We start from the raw sequence: 18,626 nt of genomic DNA on the forward strand, positions 1-18,626 counted from the left end.
GGCTACAGCTCAACTATCGATACTCAGTACAATACTGGACAATATTCTACATTGCTTTATTACAATATGCATTTAATCACTATGGAATGGGATATTCCATACTCTCCTTTCCATGGGAAAATAGGAAATCTAACTCCCTGGATTATTTTTGTGGTGCTTAAACATATAGCAAGACACATAAATTGCTCATTTGAACAGCTGGTAAATTTCAGGAGTAGTTCTATGCTCACCACCTTTTAGAGATTAAATGCAAGGGTGGCAGCAGTGCGGCCCAAACAAGGGTTTCAGTGGTGTGTGCAAATCCAGCTGGATATCTCACCTTTTCCAATGTCACCTCTGTCTCAGCAGCGTGAGTCTTTTTCAGCTCCATCTTCATCTTTTCTGACTCAGCCTTCAGTTTATAGACAGCGGTCTCGTGGTCCCTTGCAGCCCTTTGCTTCTCCTCTTCTCGAAGAAGACCAAGCTCTATCAGCTGCTGTTTCCGCTGCGAGTTCACATGAATCAGCTCTTCTCTCAGCTTGTGAACTTGGGCCTCCATATCAGCAATAACCTGGTTTTTAAAAATGGAAAAATGGGCAGAGGACATGAATAGGAAGATCATAAAAGAAGAATTGCAAAAGGTTAACAAACATACAAGTTCACTCCTTCTTTCCTTCCCCCCATACGTTCCTTTCCCTCATCCACTTATTCTCCCATCCCATGCCATTCCCTCCTAGCTTAGATGTAAATTCTACCTAGAACCTTTTTACCATATACATCATGTTTAGTTTTACTTGTTTCAAATATCTATGTAAGTGGAATATTACATATATTCTGCAACTTGCTTTTTCAAATATTCAACGTTATGTTCCTAAGTTCATCAACCTTACTTGCTACGGTATTTTTGCTTTTATTTCATTGATACTGGCTCTTATTTCATGATGTCTTGCATTCTATATTCTTGGGTTTATTTTATATTCCTCCTCCTGATTTCTTATTTCCAGTATTTAGCTCATTTATTTTTATGTTTTCTCCTTTTTCGATTTATAAATTTAAGATTATAAATACCCCTCCAACTCTTGCGTTAATTTAATCTCTCAAGTGCAGATACATGGTGTTTTCATGATCATTTAGCTCAAAGCATTTTTAACTTCCTTTATTATTTTCTGTTTTGACTTATAAAACATTTAGAAGCAGGTTTCTTAATTCCCAAACATATGGGGCATATTAGTTTCCTGAGGCTGCCGTAACAAGTACCATAAACTGGGTAGCTTAATGCAACAGACATCTACTCTCTCACGGTTCTAGAAATTAGTAGTCTGAGATCAAGGTGCTGGCAGGGTTGATTCCTTCTGGAGGCTCAGAGACAGAATCTGGTCCATGCCTCCCTTCTTCTAGCTTTTGATGTCTGCTGGCAATCCTTGGTGTCCCTTGATTTGCAGACATATCATTCCAATCTCTGCTCCATCGTTAAATGGCTTCTTTGTATGTCATGTCTCTGGGTCCAAATTTTCCTCTTCTTTTAAGGACACTGGTCATGGGCCTTTAGGATGTAATTAATGCCTTTATAAAATGGGACTAGCGCCTTTTCAAAAGAAACTGAGAGATCCCTTGCCCCTTCCACCATGTGAGGACACAGTGAAAAGGTGCTAGTTTTGAACTAGGAAGGGGGTCCTCATCAGAACACACTGTGTTGGTGCCTTGATCTCTGACTTCCCAGCCTCTAGAACTGTGACAAATGAATTTTTGTTATTTACAAGCCACCCAGTCTGTGGTATTTTGTTATAGAAGCCAGGACAGACCCAGACATGTAGTCCAAGAAAAAGAGACATACAAACATTTTATCCAAATTCAGTCTGACTTGAAAGCCTTTGTTTTTATCACATACTATACTGTATCAAAGCAGTAAGATTTTTTTTTTTACAAAGAATGACATTTATTGTATTTTATTAATTTATTCTTATTGTGTACCTCTAACCTCTAATTTTCACTATGATTAGAACAAAGTTACATCCCAAAGTTGCAAGGTCATAATGGCTTTATAAAAAAATAAAAAATGAACCAAAAAAGTGAGCTTTCCAAAACCACTGACACCACCCCAAATTGAATTTCAATCTTTGACAATGTACATAAAAATATTTTTAATGGTATAATCATTGTTTAGATGCTGTTCTACCTTCTCCTATACCTAATTTTACATCTTCATTCCCATTTATTAATGTATTTGTCACTTTCAGTGGCTCTTTGATACTTCATCATTGAAATATATTATAATTTTCGTGGATATTTATCTTCTTTCCAATTAGTCATTATTACATATGAGACATCTATGAATAAATTACACTGGTATTTTGCTTTTAAGTTACATTATCAAAATTATTTGGTTAAAAGATAAGAATAACTTTCTAACTTTTTTTCTAAATTGCTCTACAGAAACACTGAATCCATTTCCAGTGTGAACAACACTGGGTATGTGAACCTATTTCTCCACACTCTTGCCACTGCTGCACTTCATAATTTTGTCTATTTTTATTAGTTGATTAGGAATGTGATGATAACTTAAGGAAGGCATTTTAAATTGCTGGCACACTGATACACACTGGCTCTAGTCCAATGATGGTTTTCAAATAGAGAAACTATACTGAAAAATGAATCAACTAATTATGGAAGAAATAAACATTAAATGAAAGAACTTAATACTGAAGACTTCCCTGGGGTACTTAATATTTCAGTCCCTAGCATGTGCTGATAACTACAGTGATGGAACTGCCAAGATCAATCTGGAATAGACGTGTTCATTTTTCTTTAATATTATAAATAGTGACCTAGAAAGCTTCATCTATTTGACTAATATAAAAGAGCAGAATTACAAAGAGATTTCACAAACTAATAAAGGTTGTATCTACAGGAGACACACTATATGGACAAGTTTTAATCAAGCTGATTTCAATTAACAGTTAAAAACATACAGACCAGAAAACATAGCAACCCAGACATCCATTGACAGATAAATGGATAAGCTAAATAGAGTCTTTACATACAACGCGGTATTATTCAGCCTGAAAAATGAAGGAAGATCCTCCTTATGCTACAACTTATGCTAAGTGAAATAAGCCACTCACCAAAGACAAGTGCTGTTGATTCTGCTTACATGAGATACTTAGGGTAGTCAAAATCATAAAGACGGGAAGTAGAATGGTGGTTGCCAGGGGCTGGAGGGAGGATGGGGGATTACAGTTTAATGGGCACAGAGTTTCAGTTTTACAAGATAGAGTTCTGGGGATGAATGTGCTGATGGATGCACGACAATGTGAATGTATTTAATACCACTAAGCTGTACGTTTAAAAATGGTTAAGATGGTAAACTTTATGTTATGTGTATTTTACCACGATAAGAAAATGAATTACAAAAAAACACAAGAACACGAAACATACACATCAATTTCCTTAGAAAGCTAATGACTCTTGAAACCACTCTGAATCTGACAATTCTGGTTAAAGAAGTGGGAGGTTGAAACACCTTATAAATGATTATGGATTGCCAGGATGATCATCAAAGTAGCCCCGAACAAAATTCAAAAATAAACTTTATGAAAGCAAAACGTATCTAAGTTGAGAGCATGTTTATAGTTAAGAAAGAATCATTTGGACTAGTTTGAAAAATTACTCTGTAAGTCCTCTTGGAATAAAGACATATTAATAAGTTTTTGATGTATTAGGTTACTTTTGTACTTTCACAGAAAGTTTATGAGTAATCTCACCAATGTCTGAAATATTTCCAATGTGCTACTCTTTAATTTATAATCATATATAATTCACTATTTGTTAGGATCTATGATGTGGAAGCCATTATAAGTGACTTCTAGAAGAAAACATTTCCCTAAAGATTTTAGAGTGTAATATATAAGCTACACTCACACACAAGCCGTAAACCCAAAAGAGAAGACAAAATGCCATAACAGTTCAAAAGAAGGAGCAGTTACTTTGAGCTAGTAAGAATTCTGGAAAACTGAATAAAACTGAATGCATCAGAGATGGACCTTAAGAGATAAATTAGTACCATTTGGGGACAGGGATGAATACAGGACATTTCAGGCCAAAAGAATGAGCTGCACGGAAGAAGAACAACAGAGCGTCAAAGAGGAATAGGGGAAATTCAGAAAAGAGAGATTTGCTGCAGACATTGAAGATATTAAACTACAAAGGTTGGAAGTCAAGGCACTGGAGGACCAATAAGATACCACAGTTGGATGCTGGAGAGGAGTATGTGGGGATAGTAAGTCAAGAAATACCACTGAATTTATATTAAGAAAGACTAACATGGCAGTAGAGATAATGAGTTAGAGACACCAGAGATGGGAAGGTCAGCAGACGGGAATGGATGGGAATACAGTTTTAGAAGTAGAATTAAAAGGGCTAAACAACTAAATGTGTGTTGAAGGCAACAAAGAGATAGGAATATTGGTGATTTAGGATAGTTACTTCAGGCAGTTTGGCAGATTAGATATTCTGAGAGGCCCTCATGAGATGAAACAACTAGATTCTGTATAAAACACAATGTTTTCTTTCTTTGCTCATTAGGAAGTAAGAGAAAAATCCAAACGGAAAAACAAAATAAAACAAAAATCACACGCATGTAAACTGCATGTGCCAAAAATAGGATAATGAACAGTAAGCATGCCCAAAAGGCAAGGTATCTTTGAGGACAAATACCCTTATTAACATTGCAGCTTCAGGGACAAGGAATATGGGAGTTGAACATGATTCCACAGAATTAAATCAGAGAGCCTGGAATAGGACTAAAGCAGTTCAAGGTCCATAGTGTTATTTACTCCTGCCTGAAGCTAAAACAAATTCCTTCTGGAGAAAAGTTTCTTCAGTTTAATGTCTCCAAGTTTTCCATAAATTAAGATAAATCAAAAATGAGCTCATAATAAAAAAATTACTAAATCCAGAAAAAAAACCCCACCATTGGTACGATCTAGCAAAAACAGATTTCTACCAGCAAGTACTTCAAATATGAGAAATATCAGAAAAATAAGATTGAATAACATTAAATATTTTAAAAAACAAAATATGGAATCACAAAATAAGTAAATGAGAAGAGATTAAGCAAAAATTACCAGATTTGAGGAAAAAACAACTACAATTTCCAAAAATAATGTTTTTGAATTAAAAAATAGATGAGTTAAGGCAGTTTAAACATAGCAGAAGCAAAAAGTAATGAAAGAGAAGAGAGATCTTAATAAATTACTCAGAATGCAGCATATTAATATCAGAAGATAACAGCTATAAGTGAGATGTTCAAAGCTATGGAAGGTACAATAAAAATATCTAATATATGTCTAGAGTTCCAGAAGGAGGGGACAGAGAAGAGAAGATAGGAAGGATTTGCAAAAATGACTGAATTTTCCAGAACTGGGGAAAAGCAAAAATCAACAGATAGTGAGCAGAGTAAACATCAACTAGGATAGAAAAGAAAGAAGGGAAGGGAAGGGAAGGGAAGGGAAGGGAAGGAAGGGAAGGGAAGGGAAGGGAAGGGAAGGGAAGGGAAGGGAAGGGAAGGGAAGGGAAGGGAAGAGAAGAGAAGGGAAGGGAAGGGAAGGGAAGGGAAGGGAAGGGAAGGGGTGAGCTCCATATCTGTATACTAGGTAATGAAATGGCAGAACACAAAAGACAAAGAGAAAAACTTAAAAGCAGACAAAGTAAGGGAAAAGCAGAATACCCTCAGTAAATGACACCCCAGTAGCAACATGTACAACAAGCACCCAGATTTTGGGTTCTAGCACCATTCCCCAATAAAAGGAACCAGTGGCCCTTGGACAAATGACTGATTCTAAGAATGGGCAAGAAATACGCAAGATGAATCAGAACATCTTGTTGTGCTAGTAGTAAAGAAGTGTTCATTGATTAGTGTGTATTAAATATAGGAACCAGTTGATACAGGAAGCAACTGAAAGACCTCCCAATGGCCAAAGCTGGAACAACTTAAGAAAAAAAGGATTAGGTTATATTCCAAAGAATAAAATAAATATCCATAAGTACATACTCATATAAAAGAGAGATGACAACTAAAAGTAATGTGATATCCTAGATAGGATCTTGGAACAAAAAAATGACATTAGGTAAAAACTGAGCAAATTGGAATAAGGTATGGATTTTAGTTAATGATGATATATCAATATTGAGATGAAAGGTATTTGCCAAAAGCTCAGTAAATTTTATTCATTATTTATTGTGAAGCTACTGCCTTTTTTTTTTTTTTTTTAAAGATTTTATTTATTTATGTGACAGAGAGACAGCCAGCGAGAGAGGGAACACAGCAGGGGGAGTGGGAGAGGAAGAAGCAGGCTCATAGCGGCGGAGCCTGATGTGGGACTCGATCCCGGAACTCCGGGATCACGCCCTGAGCCGAAGGCAGACGCTCAACGACTGCGCTACCCAGGCGTGAAGCTACTGCCTTTTAAAATCAGAGGGAAGAGGAGCGCCTAGGTGGCTCAGTCGTTAAGTGTCTGCCTTTGGCTCAGGGCGTGATCCCAGGGTCTTGGGATTGAGCCCCACATTGGGCTCCCTGCTCTGCTGGGAGCCTGCTTCTTCCTCTCCCACTCCCCCTGCTTGTGTTCCCTCTCTCACTGGCTGTCTCTCTCTGTCAAATAAGTAAATAAAATCTTTAAAAAAAAATCAGAGAGAGAAAAAAGAAATACCTACTACTACTTGTATTCATAAGGATATGACCAGAAAAAATAAAATGAAAACAAACTGTCTTCAGTCGTGAATGCTATGATTGTCTATAGAGAAAATGCAAAATGAATGTACAAATTATTAGAAATAATAAGAGTGTAGAAAGCTGTTTGAATTAAAGATCCATGTTTAAAAATTGTTTGTAATTTTTATACACCAGCAAAAAAATTATAAACATCATGTATAACAAATATAAGATTCTCAGAAACAAGTCTACCAGAAGATGTGTAAAACTTGAAAGAACAAATTATAAGCCTTTTTGAAAGACATTAAAGAAGATCTAAATAACTGAGAGGTATATCATGGCGATGGAAAGTCTCTCCATCAGTTCTTCCCAGATTGATCAATAGCATCAATGCAGTCCAAGTAAAATTTCAACAAATGCTTCCAAGAAACTTGACAAGTGGAACCTAAAATGTACAGGATGAGCACCGTACCATGATACTCCCAGAGAAGAACAAGTGATGTGACATTCCTCCCACATATCAGGGCCTAAAATAATGTTACTGAAATTAATACAGTGTAGTATTATCATAAAGAGTAGAAACATCTTGACTCATGGAACATAATAGTGAACCTAGAAACAAGGTCACATTGAACAGAGCTGGTATTGCACTTTAGGGGGGCAATGATGAACCAGTTTAAGAACTGTCCTAAGACGGGGCGCCTGGGTGGCACAGCGGTTAAGCGTCTGCCTTCAGCTCAGGGCGTGATCCTGGCGTTCTGGGATCGAGCCCCACATCAGGCTCCTCTGCTATGAGCCTGCTTCTTCCTCTCCTACTCCTCCTGCTTGTGTTCCCTCTCTCGCTGGCTGTCTCTATCTCTGTCGAATAAAAATAAAAAATAAAAAAACTGTCCTAAGACAAGAAGCTATTCACATGGGGAAGAATGAAATCTGATCCCTATCTTACACAACAGACAAAAAAATCAATTCTCTCTACTCCTAGGTGTACCCACGAGAAAAAAAACATACCTCCGCAAAATACTTGTATGTGAATGTTCACAGCAGCATTATTCATAACAGCAAAAAGTAGAAACAGTCAAATTGGCCATCAACTGATGAATGAACAAATAAAATATAGTATAGACAATGAAATATTATTCACACACACACACAAAAAAAGGAATGGAGGACTAATATAGGCTATGACATGAATGAACCTTGAAAACATCATGAATGAAACAAGCCAGTCGCAAAAGACCACATGTTATAGGTTCTACTCATAAGAAATAGCCAAAACAAGCAAATCTAGAGGGACAGAATTTAAATTAGTGGTTGCCTAGGGCTAGAGTGTTGTGGAGAAAATGGAGAGTGGCTGACTATTAATAAGCATGTGTCTTTTGGGAGGAGGTGATAAAATACTCCAAAATTACTGAGGTGATGGTTGCACAACTGAACAAAACTGAAACACACTCAACTGTATATTTTAAGTAGGTGAATTGTATGAATTGTATGGAAATTGTATCTCAATAAGGCTAATATTCTAAAAATCAATGCATAGTGGATCAGAGACCAAATGTGAAAGATGACATTTTAAAAAATATGGGGGAGGGCTTTTTTACTTCAAGGTAAGGAAGGATTTCTTCCACATAATTCAAAAGGCACCAAGTTGAAAAGATTGGTAAGTTAGACTATAATATAATTAAGAACTTCTATTCATCAAAAGATACCATAAAGATAATGAAAAAAATAAATAAAAACCTGAACGGGGAGATTTCTAACACATGCAATTAATGAAAGAACAGTATTCAGAATTTATGAAGCATATCAATAAATAAAGAGAAATAATTCTCAGTAATAGAGAAATGAGAAAAAGGCATGACCAGGAACTTTATAAAAGGAAATACTTTAATAGTCAACATATGAAAATGTGCCCAATCCTCAGCAGTCATCAGAAAACGCAATATCATTTTACAATCACTACATTTGCAAAAATAATAAGTCTGACACTACCAAGTGTTGGCAAGGATGTGTATCAATGGCATTCTTACACACACATGATGGGAGCATAAAGTGATGAAACCCAATTGTAAGTTTAGTTGGCACTACCTAGAAAAGTTGAACATTTTCATAAGCTATGTCCCAACATTTTATAGAGAAACTCTTACACATGCATACCAAGGACATGTCCAAGAATATGAATAGTGGAGTTTTTAAAACTACACAACTAGAGGTGACTCAACTGTGTATCACAATTAATTGACTTGCCATCATATAATGGGATATTATATCCAGAGAAATGAATAAACTAGAACCACATACAAGAGAATGGATGAATCTTCAAAATAAACTATTGAGAGAAAAATTCAAATCATGGATTATCTACAATATGCAACCATTTTTATAAAGTTTAAAAATAAGCAAAAGCAAACAACATACTGTTTAGGGAACAGATGTGTGATAATACTGTCCTGAAAAAAACATTCCGTAACCATCAACACACAATTAAGGCCAGAGGTTGCCTCTGGGTCAGATACCGGGAGCTTGGGAAAGGAAGGAGCATCTGGTTAGAGACAAAGGTTTTAGCAGTGTTCTAATTCTTAACTTGGGTGGTCAGTTCATAATGTTCATTTTGTTTGTGTGCATTAGTACTTATTATTTATGACATATATTCTTTGTATATATAACACACAATACAACAAAACTTTTTAAAAATAATGCAGATGTTTTATGCCTAGGTGGCAAGGAGAATGCTTCTAATACAGAATAATTTCTTAAAATTTAATACAATAATTATTTTTAATATAGCCTGTATTACGGAAATGCATAATCCTATGGCAATTTTTCTTTTTATTTTGGATTTTTAACAGGGGACCCTTGATTTCATTTATGTCTTTGAATATCACATTACTTCATTATTCTTTACCTTCCATTATTATGTAAAAAAGTTTAAACTAATATAGTTTCTTCAGAACAACATGAGTTCTAGAGTACATTTTAGCTATTTATGTTTAATATTAAGGCCACCAAACTTATTAAGTCATAAAAAACATCAAAATAATTTCTCTTTTTTCATTATGCTGAACATGATAAATAAATATTTGGATTTAAGTTTATAGGTTCAAAGAAAACACAGCATTTTAAATTATAGTCTTTTAATTTTCTAACACTATTTTATAAATATCAAATGCAATAGAATTTTCTATTGTAAACAGCTCCCATAGAAACTTTAGCATAAAAGAGAATTTAACCTTGTAAGAAAACACTGCTTTTGTCTCTCAAAGAAAAAGGTACCAGAAATAATGACAGATGATTAGTGTGCCTAACGAATTAAATACAACAGTTAAACACGACTCAGCGCTGTTCTGGTGTGTAATGAATACCATGGCTCAGGCAGTGGTATGGCCAGACAATATGGAGAGACAGGATTAAAAAGAAACTAAGTGGGGGCGCCTGGGTGGCACAGAGGTTAAGCATCTGCCTTCGGCTCAGGGCGTGATCCCGGCAATCTGGGATCGAGCCCCACATCAGGCTCTTCCGCTATGAGCCTGCTTCTTTAAAAAAAAAAAAAAGAAACTAAGTGGTAAAAAAGTGGGAGTGTTGAAGTCAGAATGGTCTGAGGCAGAGGTGTTCACAGAGTGGTGAGTACCTCCAGGTGAACTAACTCTTGCTTTGACATAGGTCTCATGTCTTTCAAGACCTTTGATCCTTAATAAGGGGTTTGCAGCTCTCTGGTCAGCTGTGTCAGTCATTCGTTGGTTTGTCCATCGGTGTGTCCATGTATCTAAACATCCACTACCTCACCGAATCATATTTTAAGGAGCTGGAAGGCCATACCTACCAATGAGCCTTCAGTGTCCATTTCTGAGGAGTTGTGTTCTCATATATAACAAGGTTTATCAAGGAGGTAGAATCCTCAGAGGAAATGGTTTGGGATTCCATTTAAAGAGAAAGAGTCCAAATTCCTAACCTCCTTCTCAACGGAAATTTCCTCCCACAATGAAAGGGTAAGACCGTAAGAACAGGGGCCCTGACACCATTCTGTCACCTTCCTTAGAAATTCTTTGGCTGGTGATGGAGGTTGGAATTAGAAAGTAGAACGGTATAGAAGTGGAGAGCGTTCGGTTAGCTATTGTGCGTGCTTCATACAGGCTTCAAGAGCAAGAGGACACAGAATTCAAACACACCCGTATTTCTTACAGGAATTATGAGCATAGAGTAGAAGGGATGAGATTTGCCTGCTAATCTCAGGGGGGTGTAGGGCAGGGCATTAAAACACTGTTTGCAACTTCATCATTTCAAGGAAGTTACACATAAATGCCACAAGAATGAAAACCTCACAGAAAGGTAAAGATTTGAAGAAATGACCATCTAATTTCTTGGCTGGCTACATCAGGCAGAAAAGGTCCAAGCACTCCTATATCCTGCAGTTAACCTGCCTTGATAGGCTATGTTTTTCATCTTTTATTCACTTGGCCCTTTCATTTTACCTCATACAGGAAGCACTAGGGCAACTGGTCTGCATGGCTGGTAGACTTGAGACAATTAACACACTGCAAATATCACACATTGGAAGAGATGAGTGCACCCTACTAAGGAGGGCAAATTGCTACATATATACTTATAATAATACTTTAATCTTTCTTTGAAGATTTTGAAAATATTCCAGGACCATAAAATAATTCAAGGTCATTATAATAAATACCAATTAGCATTGTAAAGTAACATAAATGCATAAAGGAATTGGGGTTAATCTATGGTGACCAGATGGATATCCTTGAAGTAATTTTGGAAAAAAAAAATCCTTGCTATCTGCTATTTACTTTTATGGAGCATATATATTTAAATTCTCTTTACTTCTTCCTTTTCCTTTAATACGTAGGAGTTTATTACAGAATAACTTAGCTTTATTTTTTCTGTATTTCCTAATGTAAATGTGTTTTATGTAAACACCCCAAATTCATCCTCAATTATATGTCCTTCAAACTTCACTGAAATCTTTGTCAAAGGAAAATATTGGGAGATTAACTTTCGGTGTTCAAACTGCCGGCTTCGGAAAAAAACCCATGGCTGTTTTCTTAAAATAATTTTGAAGAGAAAAAACCCTGATGACTAGGTTTGAAAGTACAGACTACTGTTATGACATATGATCTAGTATACAGTACATTTACAATTAGTTTATATTATTATATATTTTTAGTATCAACTACTATAGTTTAAAAATTAAAATACAGATAACAGCTTTCTTTCTGTTATATTTGGTTGTTGATCACTCCTTATGTCTATGTTATTTCTGAAGCAAACTTCAGACTCTTATTCTTCTAGAACTTTCACTCCACCAGAATAAAATGTCTCATTTTGTTTTTTAATGAAAGGAATACACTGAATGAAATATGAATTTGAGATTTTATTAAATACATAGAATTGGAAATATATATAAATATATATAGTGGATATTCAATTCAAGGAGGGGCAGCATATGTATTAAAAAGTCAACAGTAGAATATATTAAGAAAATACTGTTGGATCAGTAGAAAATAATTACTTTGTAAAGGTTTAATGTATCTATTTTAGAGAGTAAATTTATACTGTACATAAACTGTATATCTTACATGAGATCTTATATTTATTGTCACTTAAAAACTGAAATTCATATAAATAGTGAAAACAGACAGCTTATTTTACCATATAATTATATCGTATGACATATAATATACTATTTAACATTTTTGGAAATTAATAATTTCAAATTAAGCCACGTGCTATCAATTATTTTATATGTAAGGTAATTTTTTAGAATAAAAGTTTATATTTAATAGTATTTTTATAGGGCTAAAGCTTTTAAAATGTGCTTGCATATACCACAGGAAAGATAGGAAGTTGATAAAAGTAGAAAAAAGACTATTAAAGGACGTGGGTAGTCACATAAAAGTCTGGGTAAGAAACCAGGTCTTCAGATTCCTAGGAACCTGCTGCATCTAAGCTGCAAATGGCCTTTCCTGAACCAGAACGACGGTATTCTATCGAATGGAAAATATGTTTTAAATCCCTTAAGCGACTCAGAGATATTTAGAACTAAGAGCCAGCAGATATACCTTTAAATAATTCAAAAATTTCTTGGGCATCCAATATGCATGTTTGGTATATTTAAAGGACATTTGTGTTGGCTCCTGTTCTACAGTTTTTAGATCTATTAACTAAAACTTAAATCATTAACCACCTTGTGGTTCAGTGGAGATATCTCCTTTGCAACTTGTAGACATAGATGGGCTAGAATTCCTCCAAATCCCAAGGGACTAGCTTAGCTCTGGAAGGAATTCTATACACAGAATTAAAATGAAATACAGTACTGTTGTTTGCAAGGACACTACTAAATTATGTGATGAAAGAGAGGACAGAGGTTAGCATATAGGAAAAGCAAAAAAACTTTAATTTGAGTAAAAATTTCAGAAAAACAAATATTCAGTTTGGGAATATATTACAAAGGACTTAAGAAAGGAAATATATTTTTACTTGCAAAAGAAGGGAGTGCTCTAGGTGGAGAATAAAAAGGAGAAGAGAAGAGAAGAGAAGAGAAGAGAAGAGAAGAGAAGAGAAGAGAAGAGAAGAGAGGAGAAAAATACAAAAGAAAAGCCCTCAGTAATTTACATGCCTATCTGCAGAAAAAGCTTCAAAAGAAGCAGAACATGTAATGAGTCACACGAACTGGCAAACGTTATGGCAGCATTTGTTTTTCTGTGAGTAATGACGATATTGCTAAAGACTCATAACTGATGTTGAAATTTCTAGTGTTATTCTGAAAGTACCACCCAAACCATCTATTTGAAAATAGGTCTTGAGGAAAGTGAATTTAAAAAACGTAGTTTAGGTTAAAATTAAAAGGAAAATAAGAGGGTTCCTAACGCATTGTCCTATTTTGGAAATTTGCAAATGAAATGTCTATTAGTCATAAAATGATTGTATACGGGCATTTATTTTATAAATTAAACTATATAAATAATTAACAGAAGCACAAAATGCAATTTTTTATATACTTCTTAGACTCAAATGGAATTATAAGAGTGGAAATATTCCACTTAAGAATGATGGCCCTAAAAAGACACTGTCTTCAAGAAGAAGGGAAGGAAAAATAGAACAAGATGAAAACAGAGAGGGAGACAAACCATAAGGGCCTCTCAACTCTAGGGAACAAACTGAGGGCCGCTGGAGGGGAGGGAGGTTGGGGATGGGGTAATTGGATGATGGGCATTAAGGAGGGCACTTGATGGAATGAGCACTGGGTGTTATACACAACTGATGAATCACTAAATTCTACTCTTGAAATACTACATTGTACGTTAGCTAAATTGAATTTAAATAAAAAAATTTTTAAAAGACACCACCTTCAAATACCACTTTTAATAATCTCATCTGGAGAATGTAAAATATGAGTATTAAAAAGCCCAAACAGACGTATTACCCACAACTCACTTTGGTGCAACGTCAGGGCGAACAACAGGAGAACCACATGTCGGGAAATGTTATTTGCCGCATCTAGAAACACTTAAATCTATTTTCTTAACAGAGTGTTTCCAGGAGTGACAGGTAACCTATTTGGCCTTGGAAGAAAAATAAAATTCAGGCTGAATTCTTCTTGACTAGAAACCTTCTTCTATAAAGAATGACATTCAAGTAATTGGAAAGTAGATTTCAATACTCTCTCCACTTACTTCCCTGTTCTGGGAAAACAAAGTTTGACCTAGGTTTTCTGCCAGTTCTGTATTAGCCACTCTATCCAAACATCCTATACAGACTTAGGTCACAAGAACCCACACATTATCCTAGTGCCATTCAGAAAACACTGATTACTATGCTAACAACCATATGACTTTTCTAAAGCAAAGTATTCACAAGTTTTGGCTGCTTAATTAAACATAAGAAAATCTAGAAGCACAAATGATTGACTTGATAACAATGAGCTGATAAAAGAGAAGAGAGTCCTATGCCCTGTTAAAGTTGCAGCTGACTCCATGACTGCCTGTCTCAGAATGGAATGGTGCATCCTGTGTTACCATTATGCGTACTTTTTAATGCACTGTGTGCACTTGCTGCAACTAATTCTTTAAATATATGCAGAAATTAATACAGAAAGATCACATGCTACATTTTAAGTCAGTACCATGGAAACCGCATTTGTAACTTAAGTGTGCAATAAAACATATAAAAAGTCAATAATCTGAAAAATGATAGTATTATTTCAGCCTTTTTCCCCCCTCGAGCATCAGATTACAAGTAAGGATATCTAGCTTAATATTTCTTTCACTAATTGCATAAAATTCTTGATAGATCTAGTTCTAGGGATTTTGAAAGAAGCTCATGATAAGTATCTAGGAAATCCATTCTCAAGCCATGAAGGCTTTAGTGGTAAATCTCTCCAGCAGAGTTGCACATTATCCTCCCCAGTCAACTTGACCATAAAGAACAGCTTTACTGCCCAGGTGGGCCTCCCCAAGATATCTAGGTATCAGAATACTAGTATTATGTTTAGCAAGAGAGAGGGAGGTTACCTCGCTATTAATTCACCCTACTTGGGAAAGCATCCTGGATGACTTTGACATCAACACAGCAACCCCGTGACATATAGAAACTTTAACTTAATGTACTATAATAATATGTATTTTTGTTCATGACTTGTTACTTGCTGCTTTACTTCTCTACTCATAAAATGAATTTATCTAATGTAAAAAGATATTTTGCAGGCAAAGCCAATGCAAATAACTAGAAAAAATGCACTAACTAAATCCATGTTGATATTATGTGCCTCTGCTTATACATATAAAATATATAATTGGTAATTTTTAATAAATTAGCCATCTCACTTTAAAATTACTTTTATTAACATTTTTGTAAGTTTTTCTTTTAGCTGAGCCTCTGTAAGAGGATAAAGAAGGTTGTTCCTAAATACATTCAAGTGCATATTCAAGAGGTATAAATAGTTCTTTGTTTTTAAGATTTTGTATTTATTCATTTGAGGTAGGGGGAAGGGTCAGAGGGAAAGGGAGAAGCACTTCCCCGAGCAGGGAGCCTGACATGGGGCTCCATTCCCAGAACCCCTGGATCATGATCTGAGCTGAAGGCAAACACTTAACCGACTGAGCCACTCAGACACCCCAAAAAGGTATAAATAGTTCTATAATAACTGGCATGCAGACATTAGAAACATGATTCGTAACAATGATATAACATAAAAATAAAGGTTTTAAATTTAATTTATAGAAGGATTTAGACTACCATCTTTTTAAACTGTCTTTATTTATTTATTATTTATTTATTTATTAAGGATTTTATTTGTTTATAAGAGAGAGTGAGCCAGAGAGAGAGAGAGAGAGCACATGAGCAGGGGGAGGAGCAGAGGCAGGGGGAAAAGCAGACTGCCGGCTGAGCAGGGAGCCCAACGTGGGGCTCGATCCCAGGACTCCAGGATCATGACCTGAGCGGGAGGCAGCTGCTTAACTGACTGAGCCACCCAGGCGCCCCTGTTTTTATTTTTTTAAGACCCATTTTTATTCATTGTAGAAAGAGAGAGCACATGTGGGGGTAGGGACAGAGGGAGAGAATCTTCAAGCAGACTCCCTGCTGAGAGCGGAACCCAATGTGGGGCTCGATCTCATGACCCATGAGATCATGACCTCAGCTGGAATCAAGAGTCCGACGCTCAACCAGCTGAGCCACCCAGGAGCCCCTAGACTATCATTTTTAAGAATTTATCTTACTAGACGTAATGTTACATTTTTTTCAATGTTATATTCTTGCATCTGGTAAAACTGGACAAGTATGAAGTCTAAGTAAAGTTACGCATCTGAGATATTCATACACTTAACTACAGGCACACTGGTCTAAAACACTTTTAAGACAAACTAAAAAACAAAATCTAGATCAAGATCATGACACCAACAGATTTTCAAAACCTATAGGAAAATGCTTGTAAGTAAATTTAGAGGTGAGCAAAAAAATTGAATGTTTCAATTAGCCTAACATTTTTGATAAATATGTAAATTGACTTTTTTTACTAAGTACTAACAGACATCAAATGTATTTTAAGATTGGTTAATAAAAATGGTTTACATAATTTAACACAGAGCTCTTCTAAAACCATTCTGTGATTAAAAGCTCTGGCCATATAACTACTTATAACATCCACTAGTCAGTATTTGCCAAGTTTCCAATGCCTGGTAAACTACTGGTAGCCTACTAGTTGCCTGTTGTACTTGCTCAGTGTACCGAACAAAGTCACCTGACATATAGGAGACACATGATTTATGAGATTGTTTTCCTTTTTATTAACCTAAAAGGTTCAGAAACTCCCTTCCCTCCCTGTCTCCCATTTAACCTCCAGCACAAGCTCACGCTTGCCCATTCACTCACTGGATCATTCCCTGCTAAGGAAGGGCACACCCAAGAGGGCTTTAGCCAAAAGAGACCTTGCCTCCAAGATAGGCTCAGGGCCATGAACTCTGGGCACCTGCCTGACTGGAACCTTTTTGTTACCCTCAATCACTGATACTTGTTTGCTTCATAATCTGGGATTTGGATTCCTGTATACATGTTTCAAAATTAGGATTACTACTGGTTTCCCAAATCTACTGTTGTGCTTCGATTCTTGACATTACGTAACTACTTTTTTTTTCTTTTTTTTTAATAATAATATTTTTTTATTATATTATGTTAGTCACCATACAGTACATCCCTGGTTTTTGATGTAAAGTTCGATGATTCATTAGTTGTGTATAACACCCAGTGCACCATGCAATACGTGCCCTCCTTACTACATCTTTTTTTATCTCTTATTTTAACTACCTGGACTCTCAAAGTTCTTTTCATGACCTCTTGATCTGACTTCATTATTCTAAAACTGACCTACTTGAATTTCTGACCCTCCTAGTACCTTAATGGCTCATATTAATGCCTAGCCACCTGGTCTCCTCCTTCTGCCATGTCCTAGTGCACTGAGATTACTGGATTTTTTCCTTAGGCCATTTACTGAGTCATCTATGCCCCCAAAGCAACCAGCAAACACTAAGAAAGTATAAGAATGAAAATTAATACCTGCAAAGTATTGAAACAGAAATGTATGTTGCTATGGATACAGAACTCTGTTTGTGACCATAATTTTATTCTAAGCAGTTCCAGAGCAAAGAAGCCAATAAGGAGGCAGAAACTTAGAACTGAGAATGTAATCAAAGAAATCAGAAAGTACATATTACTTTTATTAGCAGAAAATTATATAAAGGGTTATTTTTATTGTAAGAGACATCTTGAATGTGGGTATGTACCATACATCAATTTCATACATCATAAAGAATTTTTCCCAGTTCTCTAGGACTATAATTGAGTGTATATAATAAAGTGGATGCTGTTAATTAAAATGGTAATTAAAAATGCTATGCATAATACACACTACATCACTTAAATAACCTTCTCCATTTCAATTCTACATTTTAGAAAATTATTGTGTGGGTGTATTCTGTTTGTTTCAAAATTTTACAAGCAGCTTCACAGGCTTATTTGAAATCTTTATAATATGTAAGTATTATCATTTCCATGAAAAATGATAAAATGGGTGTTCTGAAAGACTGTACTAAGGTACCTATTTTAGTGCAAACATCTTGCAAGTAGCAATCAGGATTGGCTCCCAGGACCTCTGACTTTCCTCATCTGCCCTATTGGACAGCACTGTGCTTTAGTTAATCCAAGTTCCTTGTCCTAGAACGCAGAGAAATCTGCACAGAAGTTTAGTCTCAAGTGACTGGGGTACTTTTTAAAATTTTTAATTAAAATCTTTAGTGACTATTATTAATTTTATTTTAAAAACAGTTGCCAGCTGGATAAATAAAAAAGATTTAACTAACATGTCAATCCTAAAGAAATCTAAAATAACATTAGTGGAAAAAAGCACATGTTAGATTCTTCCACGTGGAGTGATTTC

General features: G+C 35.6%; 1 protein-coding gene across 7 annotated transcripts in view; it reads right to left on the bottom strand.

Annotated features, from left to right (window-relative positions):
* CEP112 (centrosomal protein 112) overlaps nucleotides 1–18,626 on the bottom strand; it is a 418,880-nt gene that overhangs the window by 174,141 nt on the left and 226,113 nt on the right. For all 7 annotated transcript variants that reach the window (XM_057317729.1, XM_057317726.1, XM_057317731.1 and 4 more), the window contains exon 21: nucleotides 320–550. In XM_057317729.1, coding sequence (XP_057173712.1) covers nucleotides 320–550 — 231 coding nt within the window. The remainder of the gene's footprint in view (nucleotides 1–319; nucleotides 551–18,626) is intronic.

This window comes from Ursus arctos, unplaced genomic scaffold, assembly GCF_023065955.2.
Source record: "Ursus arctos isolate Adak ecotype North America unplaced genomic scaffold, UrsArc2.0 scaffold_24, whole genome shotgun sequence".
In the NCBI taxonomy this organism is placed as follows: Eukaryota; Metazoa; Chordata; class Mammalia; order Carnivora; family Ursidae; genus Ursus; species Ursus arctos.